General features: G+C 53.1%; 3 protein-coding genes across 3 annotated transcripts; 2 read left to right on the top strand and 1 right to left on the bottom strand.

Moving 5' to 3' along the window:
• Positions 1 to 2,884: 2,884 nt before the first annotated feature.
• Positions 2,885 to 4,353, bottom strand: M430DRAFT_208345 (hypothetical protein). The gene is made up of 2 exons (XM_024864378.1): positions 3,712 to 4,353; positions 2,885 to 3,660 (listed from the first exon to the last, which is right to left on the bottom strand). The coding sequence occupies exons 1-2, from the start codon at positions 4,236 to 4,238 to the stop codon at positions 2,943 to 2,945; spliced, it is 1,245 nt and encodes a 414-aa protein (XP_024724525.1). The 5' UTR covers positions 4,239 to 4,353; the 3' UTR covers positions 2,885 to 2,942.
• Positions 4,354 to 6,707: 2,354 nt separating this feature from the next.
• Positions 6,708 to 7,578, top strand: M430DRAFT_64411 (hypothetical protein; the record flags this gene model as incomplete). The annotated part of the gene is made up of 1 exon (XM_024869106.1): positions 6,708 to 7,578. A coding segment is annotated over one exon (479 nt), but the record flags the coding sequence as incomplete, so codon positions are not given.
• Positions 7,579 to 10,796: 3,218 nt separating this feature from the next.
• Positions 10,797 to 11,629, top strand: M430DRAFT_208300 (hypothetical protein). Its single transcript, XM_024864377.1, has one exon. The coding sequence runs from the start codon at positions 10,906 to 10,908 to the stop codon at positions 11,509 to 11,511; it is 606 nt and encodes a 201-aa protein (XP_024724523.1). The 5' UTR covers positions 10,797 to 10,905; the 3' UTR covers positions 11,512 to 11,629.
• The last annotated feature ends 364 nt before the right edge of the window (positions 11,630 to 11,993 follow it).

Raw genomic sequence — 11,993 nt, 5'->3', positions numbered from 1 at the left:
CCTTGTCTAGGGGAGCGGTCGTCAATCGCTCGCTTAGCATGACATTTTGACGAGCGCGCGCCCTTCAACATCCGCTTAAGTGATGGTCGGCTCCCCACTGCTGCATGCGACGCTCTGATTGGACCGGTATATATATAGAACAGATAGATACACACCCATATGTGTCCTTCATTCACCGCCTTCTCCAGCTTTGCTTCGCGACCCCACCTTGCTCTTGAGAAGCTGAAGATAGAGAGCCTGACTCAAAGTTAAGTCTATCAACGAAGTACGTGGAGAGATTGTGTAAGAAGCTGTCACGTGGATGTTCAGATCACATGATACCGTTTATAGGGCCTCGGTCAAGGTAAGGGAGCCTTCTCAACCTCTCTCTAGACCCCTACTCCACTCTTCCATCGAGTCCATTTCTCCTGTTCGACAGAAGTCCGCGGGCTAGTTCTACCTTACACACTGTACACAGCGGGGAATTCTAGGAAGCTCTTTTCTATGCCACCTAGCTACGGGGCTAGGCGGAGGCCTCTGTCCAGCGAGCATGAAAGGGGAGTGTTAGGAGAGAGATAGGGATCATCTTGGAATCATGTATACAATCACAGATCATGGGCATCTTCCTAGCATAACAGTGCCCGCGTTACTCATAAATCACTGCTGTTATCATTATTATTTACAGACTTGGCCTGCGCTTCGATACTACTTGAAGCAGCACTTTCAACCCGAAGACACATTTGGTTGTAATAGGGTCATATGAGAAAAAATCACCCACACATAATCCCAAAGAGCCCGAATCCCTCCAACAACTCATCTTTGATGGTCTAACGGTCATGATTTCCGCTTGTCAAACGGCAACGCGCGGGAGATCGGGGTTCGACTCCCCGTCAGAGAGTCCTCTCTTGAGTTCACGACCCTAAGCTCTGCTTGGATCTTTCCTTTTTGTCTTTTTGTTATTTTACCCTTACCTAGGTATTTAAGGTACCTTAACTGTGTTCCTCTTTTTTTCACAAAAAACGCCCGGTTAGGGGAAAAAACTTACTATTCTGAATAAGCGAGTGCCTTCCACATTCAAATAACCACATCTTTGATGGTCTAACGGTCATGATTTCCGCTTGTCATCCACCTGGCAAAGCGCGGGAGATCGGGGTTCGACTCCCCGTCAGAGAGTTTAATTAAGAACTCTCTTGAGTTCAAGACCCTGAGCTTTGCTCGGATACTTATTTTTTTTTTTTTTTTGTAGCTGGTATATTTTGGACCTAAATAGAAGTAAGCGAGCTTCGATGAGCTTTTTGCTCTTACAGTATGAGTTTCGGTACAGGAACTTAACAATTCTTACCTCTTACCTGTGTGAATTGTGCTCTTACTGTTATGTTTTTTTTTCTTATATACCCGATTCAAAGTTTTCTTCTTCCTTTTCCCCTTTTGTGCGAGATGAATAGGGGTTCCAGGGGAAGATGCCAAAAAGCTGTGTTCAAGCTCGGATTTCCTATCTGTCATTATCAAATTGTACAGTAGATCAGTGTTAAGGTGCGAAAGGTGGTGTTCGTGTTCTCATTTCTAGGTACTTATCATTGCGCGGGGTTTAACTCCCTAGGTATTTTATCAACATCATTATCATCCCTCTTACAACCTCATGATCACAAGGAAAGTAGCTAGAACTATGTATACATACATAGATAAATAAATAAAATTGAAACAAAATAAACCTATTCGTTAGCAATTCTAGGTACTTTATCTTGATCTTCGACACTTTTTTAATGTTATATAGTAGGGAAAAAGAGTACCCCTCACTCAATCTTGAGGTATTAGTATCAGGACTCGCTTACCCCCTCACCCCCTTAAAAGACCCACCAGAACAAAAATTATAAAACGCGAAAAAAAAAGTATCAGTATATCCGAGTGATAAACTCAGGGTCGTGAAACTCAAGAGAGCTCTCTTAGACTCTCTGACGGGGAGTCGAACCCCGATCTCCCGCGCTTTGCCAGGTGAATGACAAGCGGAAATCATGACCGTTAGACCATCAAAGATGAGTTTTATTTGTTGAAAGAATTTCAACTCTTTGAGTCTTTTAGGGAGGATGGATTGTGGGATATGGATTTATATGGGCTCCAGCTAAAAAGGAAGTCTTTTTAAGATCCTATTTATTACAACCGCTGCGTGCGGTGCTGAGAACTTGGGATTCGTGGTAGTATGTATATATAGTTTTGATACTCGAAGATCTATCCAGGGCATGCTTTTTACTGATCGGCTATGCGCTAGGTAGGTATATCCGATCTTGAGTTTTGAGTTGGTTTAAGGGGGTTAAGAGATTCTGCGGATACAAGTACCTGACCTTACCTTTCAATATCAATCACGATCGATAATCCTCATCAATGAAAGGAGTAATGCAAGTAAGAACTAACTTTCAACTCTCTATTCATCTCTTTCATGTCTTCGCGCACTGACTTGTCAAATAATAAAATATATATATACATCTCCCCCCATTCATTCAAGCAATCAAAAAAGCAAGCAAAACTCCAATGCTCTCACAAACGCCACCCGTGCCTAAGCGCTAGCCTTTGAATCAATAATCCCACTCTCTCTCTTTTAGAAAAAAGAGAAAAGAGACAACTCCATTCTCTTATGCTATTCATGTTTCGTGTTTTTTTCCTAATCCCTTCCCATTTGCTTTCCTTTCCTTTCCTTCCCTTCCCATGCCCATCTTGCGAACTCCTCTTCCCTCGAGCCTTTGCCCCACCGTGTGAAAAAATGACCGCGCTATCGTGGTGGATATCTATCTATCTATCAAGGAAACGCAAACGAGAAAAGCAAGGCAAGATGCAAAGAAGCGTGTGTGTTTAGTACAGGTATCCTCCCAGAGGAAAAGAAGGGAAAAAGGAATTCGTTCATAATCTGATCGTTTTCTTTTTTTTTGTGTTTTTTTCATTTTTCCGTGTCCCGCGAGGGTATGCCGACATCATTTGAGGATGTGGTCTATGTCTTCGTCATCAAGGGTCGTGGTAGAGATGGCAGAGGTGCGGTGGTCAAGGATGTGGTCCTCGTAGCCGAGCTCTTCGTCCTCTTCGCTCTTCTCATCCATGTCCATACGTCCTCCTTTGTCTGTCATCCGGAGACTGATGACCGCGCCGGCAATCGCGACGAGAGCGCTGCACCACCACGCCAGTCCGGAGTATCCCAATCTCAGGCCGGCTGAGAAGAGGAAGCCAGACACCGTGGGCCCAAAGGCCCGGGAGAGACTCGCTGTCGATGCTGCGACGCCATTGATCGTCCCCAACATGAGGAGTGACGGCGCCGAGTTCGTCAGCAGGATCGCGTTCGCTGGATATGCCATCGTCGCGAATGTGCACTTCCAGATGACGAGGGCATACACGCCCGCCATCCGCAGGGACGGGGGCAGCAGAACCATGTATGGCGTGGCGAAATACAGCACTGGGTAGGAGATGGAGATCAGCCGGAACAGGCCCAGAGCTGAGAGCCTCCGGACGACGATTGGGAAGAGGAAGACGGTAGCGATCATGGAGTAGACCCCCTGCACTGACAGGACGAACCCGATCTCCTGGGTGGTGAGACCATATCCGCTGACGAACTTGAAAGGCAGCGCCCACTGCTCACCATTCTCTGGCTCTTTTGTACTAAGTAGCGTTGGGAGCATTGAATCAAAGGTCATCGTGTGGCTGATCACCAGTCAGTCACGTTACGCCGTACGCAGAGGGTGCGTGACTTACTAAGCAAGGATACCATAGCCGACGATATTCAGAAGCACCTGCTTGGTGAAGGCCTTCGTGACAGCAGGCTTTGGTCGCGGCGCGGCATATCCATCGTTCAGGTCCAGCGGCTCCTGTGGTTCTGGCAATGGGGAGGATGGCAGGTTAGGCGATCCTTCGGTTGTGCGGTATCCGGGCGGCTGCTCCTCGTCGCCCAACAACGCGAAAATATCGTCCAAGTCGCCAGCCTTCTCACACCGCAACGATTTGGGTTCTGCACACCGCCAAACCTTGCTGATGATCCACTTCCCCGCCTCCAAACCCGGATCGCGACGATACTTCTTCTCCGCGTGCGTCTCCTCGAGGAACAGGATTCCGATGATCACACCGCCGGTCACGATGACTGTGCATACAAGGTTCGGGAGGAGGTATGGGTGAGTGGCCCAGATCGAGCCTTCGGGGAAGAGGGCAGGCCAATTGTCGTGCGGTTTCGCGAGCGCTCCGCCAAGTGCGGGCCCGAGAATCGACCTGCGAACGATCAGTACCATGGACCCGAGAGGCCGTCGAATCGCGACAACTCACCCAAGGCACCACACAAAGGGCATGACGGTGTATGCGCGCGCTGGTTGGCGGGTCAGCAAGATTCTCCCCACGACTGAGATTCGGACAGGTGGCTTACGTTGATGCTCCTTGACCGTGACTATCTCTGCGACGGTGGTCTGCAGGACACCGATATTTCTGCACATGGAAACCTGTCAGAAAGATGCTCTCTCGCACATCACCCGGAGCCCGGGAGCAGAAGCGGCCCTACGTACCCATTGAGGAGCCCACCCAGCGCGCGCGCCAGCAGGGCGACAGGTAGGCTCGGCGCGAAGCCGAAAATCAGCATGCTCAGCGCGGTGCCGGCCAGGCCGGTGAGGAGGACAGGCTTCCTGCCAATCTTGTCACTCAGGCGGCCCCAGGGCACACCCGACGAGAATTCGGCGAAGGCGAAGGCAGATGTGACCATGCCTGCGTAGACGGCGATCTCAGCGGCGCCCTGCTTGCCCTCCTTGCCGTCGTCGTTCCGGAAGAAGTCCTCGATCATGAAGTAGACGTAGGGGAAGATGGACATGAAGGCGATGGGCTCGCAGATCCGACACAACGCTAGGGGAGAAGTTAGCCCCGTCTCCAACCAGTGGCTCACATAACAGAGAAGCATATTGCGGGGGAGGAAACCTACCCAAGATGATCATCTGGCGTTTGGGAAAGGGCGGGGTGCGGTTCCGCGCGCCCATCTTCTGTGCGCCAGACATGGCAGTCTCTGAGTCGGGGGCGAACAAGAGGAAAAGGGGGGTTGTAGGAGGGAGCAGTGGAAGGAGTTGGATGTCACCAGCTGGGGAGATGGTTCGGCTCTAGCAGGATCTTGAGGAGGGGTCGAGCTGGGGACCATGTGAAGCTGGTTATATGAGGTTATGGAATGTGGAGGGCGTAGGAGGGCGGGTCAATGGGGCTCGTCTCGTAGAGTGGTAGAGTCGTAGTAGGGTGTAGGACGTAGGATGTGTGGTATGTAAGCGGGGGAGGATGTTGTTGGAGTAGTTGTTGGAGTAGTTGTTGAAGCAGTAGTTGGTTGTTGATTGGAGGGGCCGAAGATTGAAGATTGAAGGTTGAAGGTTGAAGGTTGGAGACCAAGGTGAGGTATAAAGGGTGAAGCGGACAGAGGTAGAGGACGTGCGGCCCGTATATGAAGGAAGGGAGGAAGGACGGGGGATAATATAATATAAGGCAAGGCGGGTGAGGAGGTCCCGGGAGACAAGGCAAGGCCAGACAGACAAGGCTCTGGTCAGAAGGGCAGAAAGAAGATTCAAGGATCCAGGGGGAGAGGAGCAAGATTCATGTACTCCGTAAAGGGATGGGATGGGATGCAGAGGGTAAAAGGTAAAGTTTTGGGTCCAGGGTCCAGGGTTAAGTAAGGTAAGGTAAGTAAGGGTCAAGGGCAACGAGCAAAGAGCAAAGAGCAAAAGGATAAAAAGTGTCAGAGTTCGAGAGCAGACGCACAGCGTGTATATATGTAAGTATCCAGTATGTACCTTACTTGACCGCCGCCGCCAGCAGATGTCCCTAGACCGGTAGTGGTAGTGGAGAGAGAGCCATGTACCTTATGGAGTCCGGTGCGCGCGCGTGAAATTATTACCGTTGTGATTATAATTCTGTTTAGTATATTTTCTTAGTATTATGATGATTATTATTTTTTTTAGTGTTATGTGACGGTGGATATCCCAATTACCAGGCGCGGCACCTGCACATCATTCTCTGGCACCAGTTGGCAGTTAGTCCTTCTGAGCATCGGTCGTGGGCAAGGGGGGGCGGTGTGTGTGTCTCCTGTCGCCCCCCATGTTCCGTGCGGAGAATTGAATTGATTGATGCTGGCATCCGCATGCAACAGGGCCTCCTCTCACCGCGCGACGAGTCTTTTTCTCTCTCTCGTCTCTCCCGAGCAGATAGAGATCTCCATCACATCCGTCATCCGTCATATCCATCATATCGCAGGGCCCTCGCATCACATCACATCTCATTCGCATCGCATCGCCTCGCCTCGCATGGCGCATCGGATTCCCATCTCTCTCTCTCGTCTCGTCTTGTTCTGGACGCTTAGAGCAGCAGCCCGATCCTCTCCCCCCCCTTGGCGCTAAGCCCGATGGCGCATGGCTCGCGGCTTAAGCCTTAAAACGGCCCAAAGCGGTCTAGCGGGCTCTTCCGCCGGGCGGGATCCGGGTCCCGGACGACGGGGTTTTGGCCAGGATATGACGACAATCGCTGGAGCCCTGGAGCCTGTCCTGTCGTCGGCGCGTCGTCTGCAGGAGCCAGAGCCACCGATGATTGATGAGCGCATTTTGGAATCTGCTAAAGTGAGAGATGCTAATATGGCAGATGGCAATATCGGGCAATCGTCGCCCTAGTCCTATCGGGGTATGGCCCACACCCGGACGCCCTCCGCCCTGAGCAGTTCAGCTGCGTTGGAACTTGGAAGAGCCATGCTATGATTAAAGTTTTTTTTTTTTCTCCCTTTTCCCCTTTTCATCTTTATACTTCCTCTTTGCATTTGTTATTACTGTCATTATTAGGTACTCGGTCGCCTTTGACATTAACGTTGTACAATAACCAATATGCCCTACAATCAATTCCCCCCTCCTCTCGCTCTACCCAACCACACCCACCAGCTCCCCATCACAACCTCAACTACTCGTCTCACTCACCCAGTGTCACCCCTCTCCACGAAACGCCCCAACCCGTCCGTCCTCAAATCTCGCCCCGGCACTTGTTTCCACGACCCGGTGTTGGCGCGCACCAGGGCACCAGCAGGGGGGACGAGGGGGGGAACGGACGGGGGACCGCCACACGCGTGAGCAGGGGGGCAGCATGGCAGCTTTGGCCTCTCCCCAACACCGTCCCGTCGTCGTGGAAAGCTGACGATCGCTGTATTTTAGATTTTCGGATTTTCGGGCCTGGATTTTAGATCATCATATGGGGCTTGGAGATTACCTACCTTATGGGGGGGGCTCCACCTGTTTCGCACGTCAGTATTTACTGCTGTACAGCGCTGTAGCTAAGGGAACTTGACCGCTGTACCTTGCGTAAGGTAAAATGATGGGTACAGCTGCTTTGGACGCCCTGGCCGATGGGTAAGGTAACGTAACGAAGGGCATCTCATCCCAAATTCCAAATATGGAGCACGCGCGCACACCCACACAGCGTCAGACCTCGCTGGCACTGCAGTCGGTGTGCAAAGGGGTGCGATGCGGTCATGCCCAGCTGTCCGCCGTCATCGTCCCTGGCATCGCGGTGGGGAGAGGCTCAAGGCTCAAGGCTCAAGGCTCATAGGGGAGAGTGAGGCGACGGTGAGACGGATGGATGATGATGGATGGAATGAATCCCTCAGGTCTGTAACGGGCTCCGGATAGGGGCTGAACGTGGAGCGTGAGCCAATCGGGAGGGAGAATTCTGGTATTTTAGCGCTAATTACCTCCCCGTCCGTAACACACCTCGGTTACCGCCCACCGCGGTAATTCCCCCCTTATGGATCCGTGATAATCCCCCCCCTGGCCATAATACACCGGTAATCCCCCCCCTCAAATCGCCATCTAATCAGAAATCAGAAATCACAATTTCAGATCTCTCCACCGGCCCTAGCGCAAACGCCCAACTTCGCCTTGTCGGCCCGTCGGGCCTCAGCGTTTGCGAGGGTGTGGCGGCCTTGCGAATCAGGCGCCAAGCGAGACGGGGCTGTGGCTGTGGCTGTTGTGTCCCGGGGAAGAGAAATTCCCTTGAATCTCGCTCTCCCCTATTGGTTCTTCCTCCCCCATGCATCAAACCTCCCCCAGTTCCTACAACGTTGTATATGATGCCCTGTCCCGAACACCCTGGTGACACGGTGGTGATGATGATGATGATGATGTTCTTCAGTCCATCGGAAAATCACCCATCAACAGCCTCTTCTTCGAGCCACACGCCCACCGTCCCGCCGTCCCCCGTCCTCCCTGATCCGATCACCCAGGGCCGCCAGGACAGTCAAAGGCAGCGCGACAGCGACCCACAGCCCCCTGCGACACACCGTCCGCGGCTGGATTCCCGGGACCAGAGACGTGGAAGAGGTAGCGCTGGGCCGGTCGTGGGCGCGCCCCGTCGATCGGGTCATGATTCGCTGGGATCGGGCCCCAGCTGCGAGTCTGCGACGGCGCCAGCGAGAGAAACAAAACAATGGAGCTGCTGCTGGGAATGCGCCGGCGCGCTGGGGCGGTCGCGAGTCAAGTGACCTGTGCACTGTGTGGCCCCCCTGCCCTTGCCCTTGCCCTTGCGCGCGCCTCAGGACTAAGGGGTCAAATCGTCCAATCCACCGCCGCCTCGCTGCTGCGCCGGGAAATCCTCCGGACCCGTTCGAACTCGGGGTCCAGGGGGCAACGCTTCCCAGATTGGCTGCCCGGCTGGCGGTGGTGCTTGCTTGGATGCTGGTGGTACGAAGTACGCTGGATTGATTACAGGACGGTTGGTGTTATTATGATCCGTAATTATGACCCTTTGCAGGAGTTGCTTGCTATGCTGCTAATCATTCATCGTTTCAATAGGACCACGAGCTATACGGCCCATGCATGAGCAGCGCGTCTACCGGGGAGCGCGGGAGGAGGGGAGAAGGAGGACGAGAGGGAGAGGGAGAGGGGAGCGAGAGCGAGGTAAGATCTGGGTAGATGCTACAGGAGGCCGGGTAAGTGATCTCGCGGCGTGCTGGATCTCGTGAAGTGCCGCAGCCTACGAAGAACAAGAAAGACAAAGACAAAAGGGACCTTCTCAATACGTCAGTCAAATCAGTCAGCTTGACGGGATCCTCCCCAGGTCAATCCTCCGCAAGAGCAGCGGCGCCCCTGGAATCGGTTCGGTGACACGACATATCTACGCAACGCTCTGGACTCGACGACTTCCAGCCGTGATTTAATTAGAGTTTGGCCGCAGGAACCTCGACCATGGCAGAGGTGTCCGCGGAATCGGGACTATTGAGACAATACATGCCTCGGAAACTCCAGAGAACAAAACGGAGCCCTTCTAGACGGGGGAGAGAAGGCGAGAAGAAAAAAGGGGGGGTGTTTTGCCTCGTGCAGGGGAAGCGTTGATTGGGCGCGGGAGGGGGGTTCCTTGGAACGACTACTGCTACTGTGTGTCCCGTCCCGTATCCACCGTATCGGCCTATCGTCATCGTCACTATCGGCCCCTTTCCAGATTTCCAATCACGGTATTCCGTATTCCTGGGAGTGAAATCTCGCGGAACGTGTTCCACGTGCCGCCGGGGAAGCCATTTTGGCTGGCTCGAGTGGCGTGAGGCTTGGCTGAGCTGGCTCAGTAGCTGACTGGCTTCCCTGGCTTCGGCCTGGGAGCCGCGAGCTTCAGCCGGAGGGGCAATGCGGATGGGGATGACTAAGGAGGGGATGAATTAGCCACAATTTCAAGTACGCAGTAAGGCAGTCCCTCCCCTTATCCCTTATCCCTTTATGGGGTACGGACGGGGCCTTAGTACCTTACCTTACTCAGGACAGACATTACATAACGCCACGTGGTTTAAGGGGGGTGAACTTGGAAACGATGCCGTCAAATGATTCGAGCATCAAGGGTCACGGGTCGAGAGAGAGTCAAGTCACGCATTGCTGCTGTGGAGGGCGTCTCAACAACCTTCTAGTTGCAGCTCCGAGAGCTGTGAGGCAAGACCATGATGGTTGTCAATACCTCTCCGCTATCACTGCTTCGTGTCTCTACCGCGACCAACGAGCAACGACTGACTTTCTTACGGAGTACTGCCGAGGCCGACACTCTTCTTCTTCCACGCGCGTACCGTCATGGCTCATGGCTCATGGCTCATGCACCTCACCGCCATTACTTTGCGAGAGTGGGATGTTCGTTCGCCAGCATCCGACGCCCAATCACCAGCCTCAACCGACCCCTTTCCAATCACGCAGTAGCTAGTTCCATGAATCGAAAATCCCGCTAAAAACACCCGCCCGGCTGGGCTGGGTCTTGCGCTTGGCGGGTCGCGCTCCCGGCTGGTCCACATTCCACATTCCACATTTCCCCAGCCGACCTGAGTCGCGCCGCTGCGCAGCCCGCGCGCTCACTACCGTCGCGCTCGTGTAGCCGTGCTCGTGCCTTTGCAGTGCGAATCCCCGCGAGGATGATTTTGTGTCTCAGGGAATAGTCAGGGTTGAAAAAAAAAGCTCCCATTTCCTGGGGTTCGACATCATCGTCATGCTCCACCCAGATCCAGAGGCCGGGTGCGAGGCGCGGTATGTGCAGCGACATCTTACTCCGTAGAACAATCCACTTTGCTATGAGTTTCAACCACCGAAGCACCCTTCCGTCTACGCCCTCATGACCTGTTGCACACCGCTTCTTGTGGCTACCGGTCCGCGAGCGGGTTTAGCCACTCCGTGTAGCCTCCAATTCAATTCTCAGGGTTGATCTCCTCTCGATGCTGGCAGCTGCTTGAACTGGGAAGCTGAGTGCTTCAGGAACTCCCCTATCTCCGTCAAGCATCGAACTTCCATACTTGGATTTACACATGGTTACATGGCAGCCGCAACTGTTCATGCACTCTCATTAATGGCTTGCAGTGTGCATCTGCAGCATACCTCGCCGGGTCTATCCGATCTCGACCCCGGAGGCTGATCTTGATTAATCCTCCCACCGAGGACGCACATGCGATGGATGAACGCCTCACGCCGCCCTTTCAGCCCTTCGCGTTACACTCACGCAAACGCGCGCGCAGTTGCCGGCATTGGCTGGCTGAGCTCCCTCCTCCAGCCTCCAGGGTTCTCTTCCTGTACGACATTGGGCATCCACATAGGTAGGTCACAGGATCTTCGCAGCCCCCCGGTTATACCGACGGGAAGGCTGCCAGCCTTGCGAGACAAACGCTGCGGCATCGTCAACCGTTTCTCATTCTGCGCCCCGGGGACCCCTATCCGGACGTCAAGCTTTGATATCGGGAGGAGATGCGTCTCGAGTGACACCAAGGGCCCATCCAACGTGCTGTCTCGGCGGCACCTTGCAGTGACAGTGGATTTTAAGAATCCCATCCGTCACCGGGGAAGTTTGGCTCAGCAGCCGGTGACACCCCGGCAACACTTTTTACACCTTCAAGACCAGATGTCTGGTATCACAAGTAGGACGTGTCCTCTCACCATTTGTGTTTCCGTCCGTGAGGGTTGCTTCGACAACCGAGAGGTGAGCTTTCTCTCTTGCTTCTTACTAGGGATCGATGGATATGGAATGAAGCCTTCCTGGGCAAAAGGTATCATATGACCTTCAGCTCACCTCTTTACAATATCTACGCAGCGTCTGTCAGGTAGTGTACCCCGAGGCACCTTTGCCCTGCTCCCACACCAGAACGCACTCCTCGTATGATCTTGGAAATAGCAACACAAGTTTGGATGTCTGTTGAAGTTTCTGCCAAGTGATGCAAGCTGTGATCCTGACAAATTCTCTTCCTCGATTTGGACAACCAACAACCAAAAGGACCGGGAAAAATTGAGAACACCATGACAAATACTGTTCCTCAACTATGTATTGATGAAGACGAGAGCAGAAAAGGCCGGGACAGTTCTACCCGGGCTTCCGGATTCAAATGGGGGTCCTGTCTTGTTTCGAGATCTGTAAAAGAGCGGAGTTGCCTTCCCGCAATCCAATTTGGGTCATGTATCACAAAGCCAATTCTCCTCACGCCCAAACATGATTCAAATATCACGCTACCTAGTATACTCGGTCTGCCTGTCTGCGCACGTGAA

Source organism: Amorphotheca resinae (assembly GCF_003019875.1).
Source record: "Amorphotheca resinae ATCC 22711 unplaced genomic scaffold M430scaffold_2, whole genome shotgun sequence".
Lineage (NCBI taxonomy): Eukaryota > Fungi > Ascomycota > Leotiomycetes > Helotiales > Amorphothecaceae > Amorphotheca > Amorphotheca resinae.
Note: the sequence above shows the minus strand (reverse complement) of the source record. Positions and strands in the feature narration are given on the sequence as shown.

Excerpts from the sequence above, each read along its gene's own strand:
- M430DRAFT_208345 (XM_024864378.1), bottom strand. The coding sequence starts at position 4,238 with ATGGTACTGATCGTTCGCAGGTCGATTCTCGGGCCCGCACTTGGCGGA. Across the intron at positions 3,661-3,711 it reads GGCTATGGTATCCTTGCTTA|CCACACGATGACCTTTGATT; the intron begins GTAAGTCACGCA and ends ACTGGTGATCAG.
- M430DRAFT_208300 (XM_024864377.1), top strand. The coding sequence starts at position 10,906 with ATGCGATGGATGAACGCCTCACGCCGCCCTTTCAGCCCTTCGCGTTAC.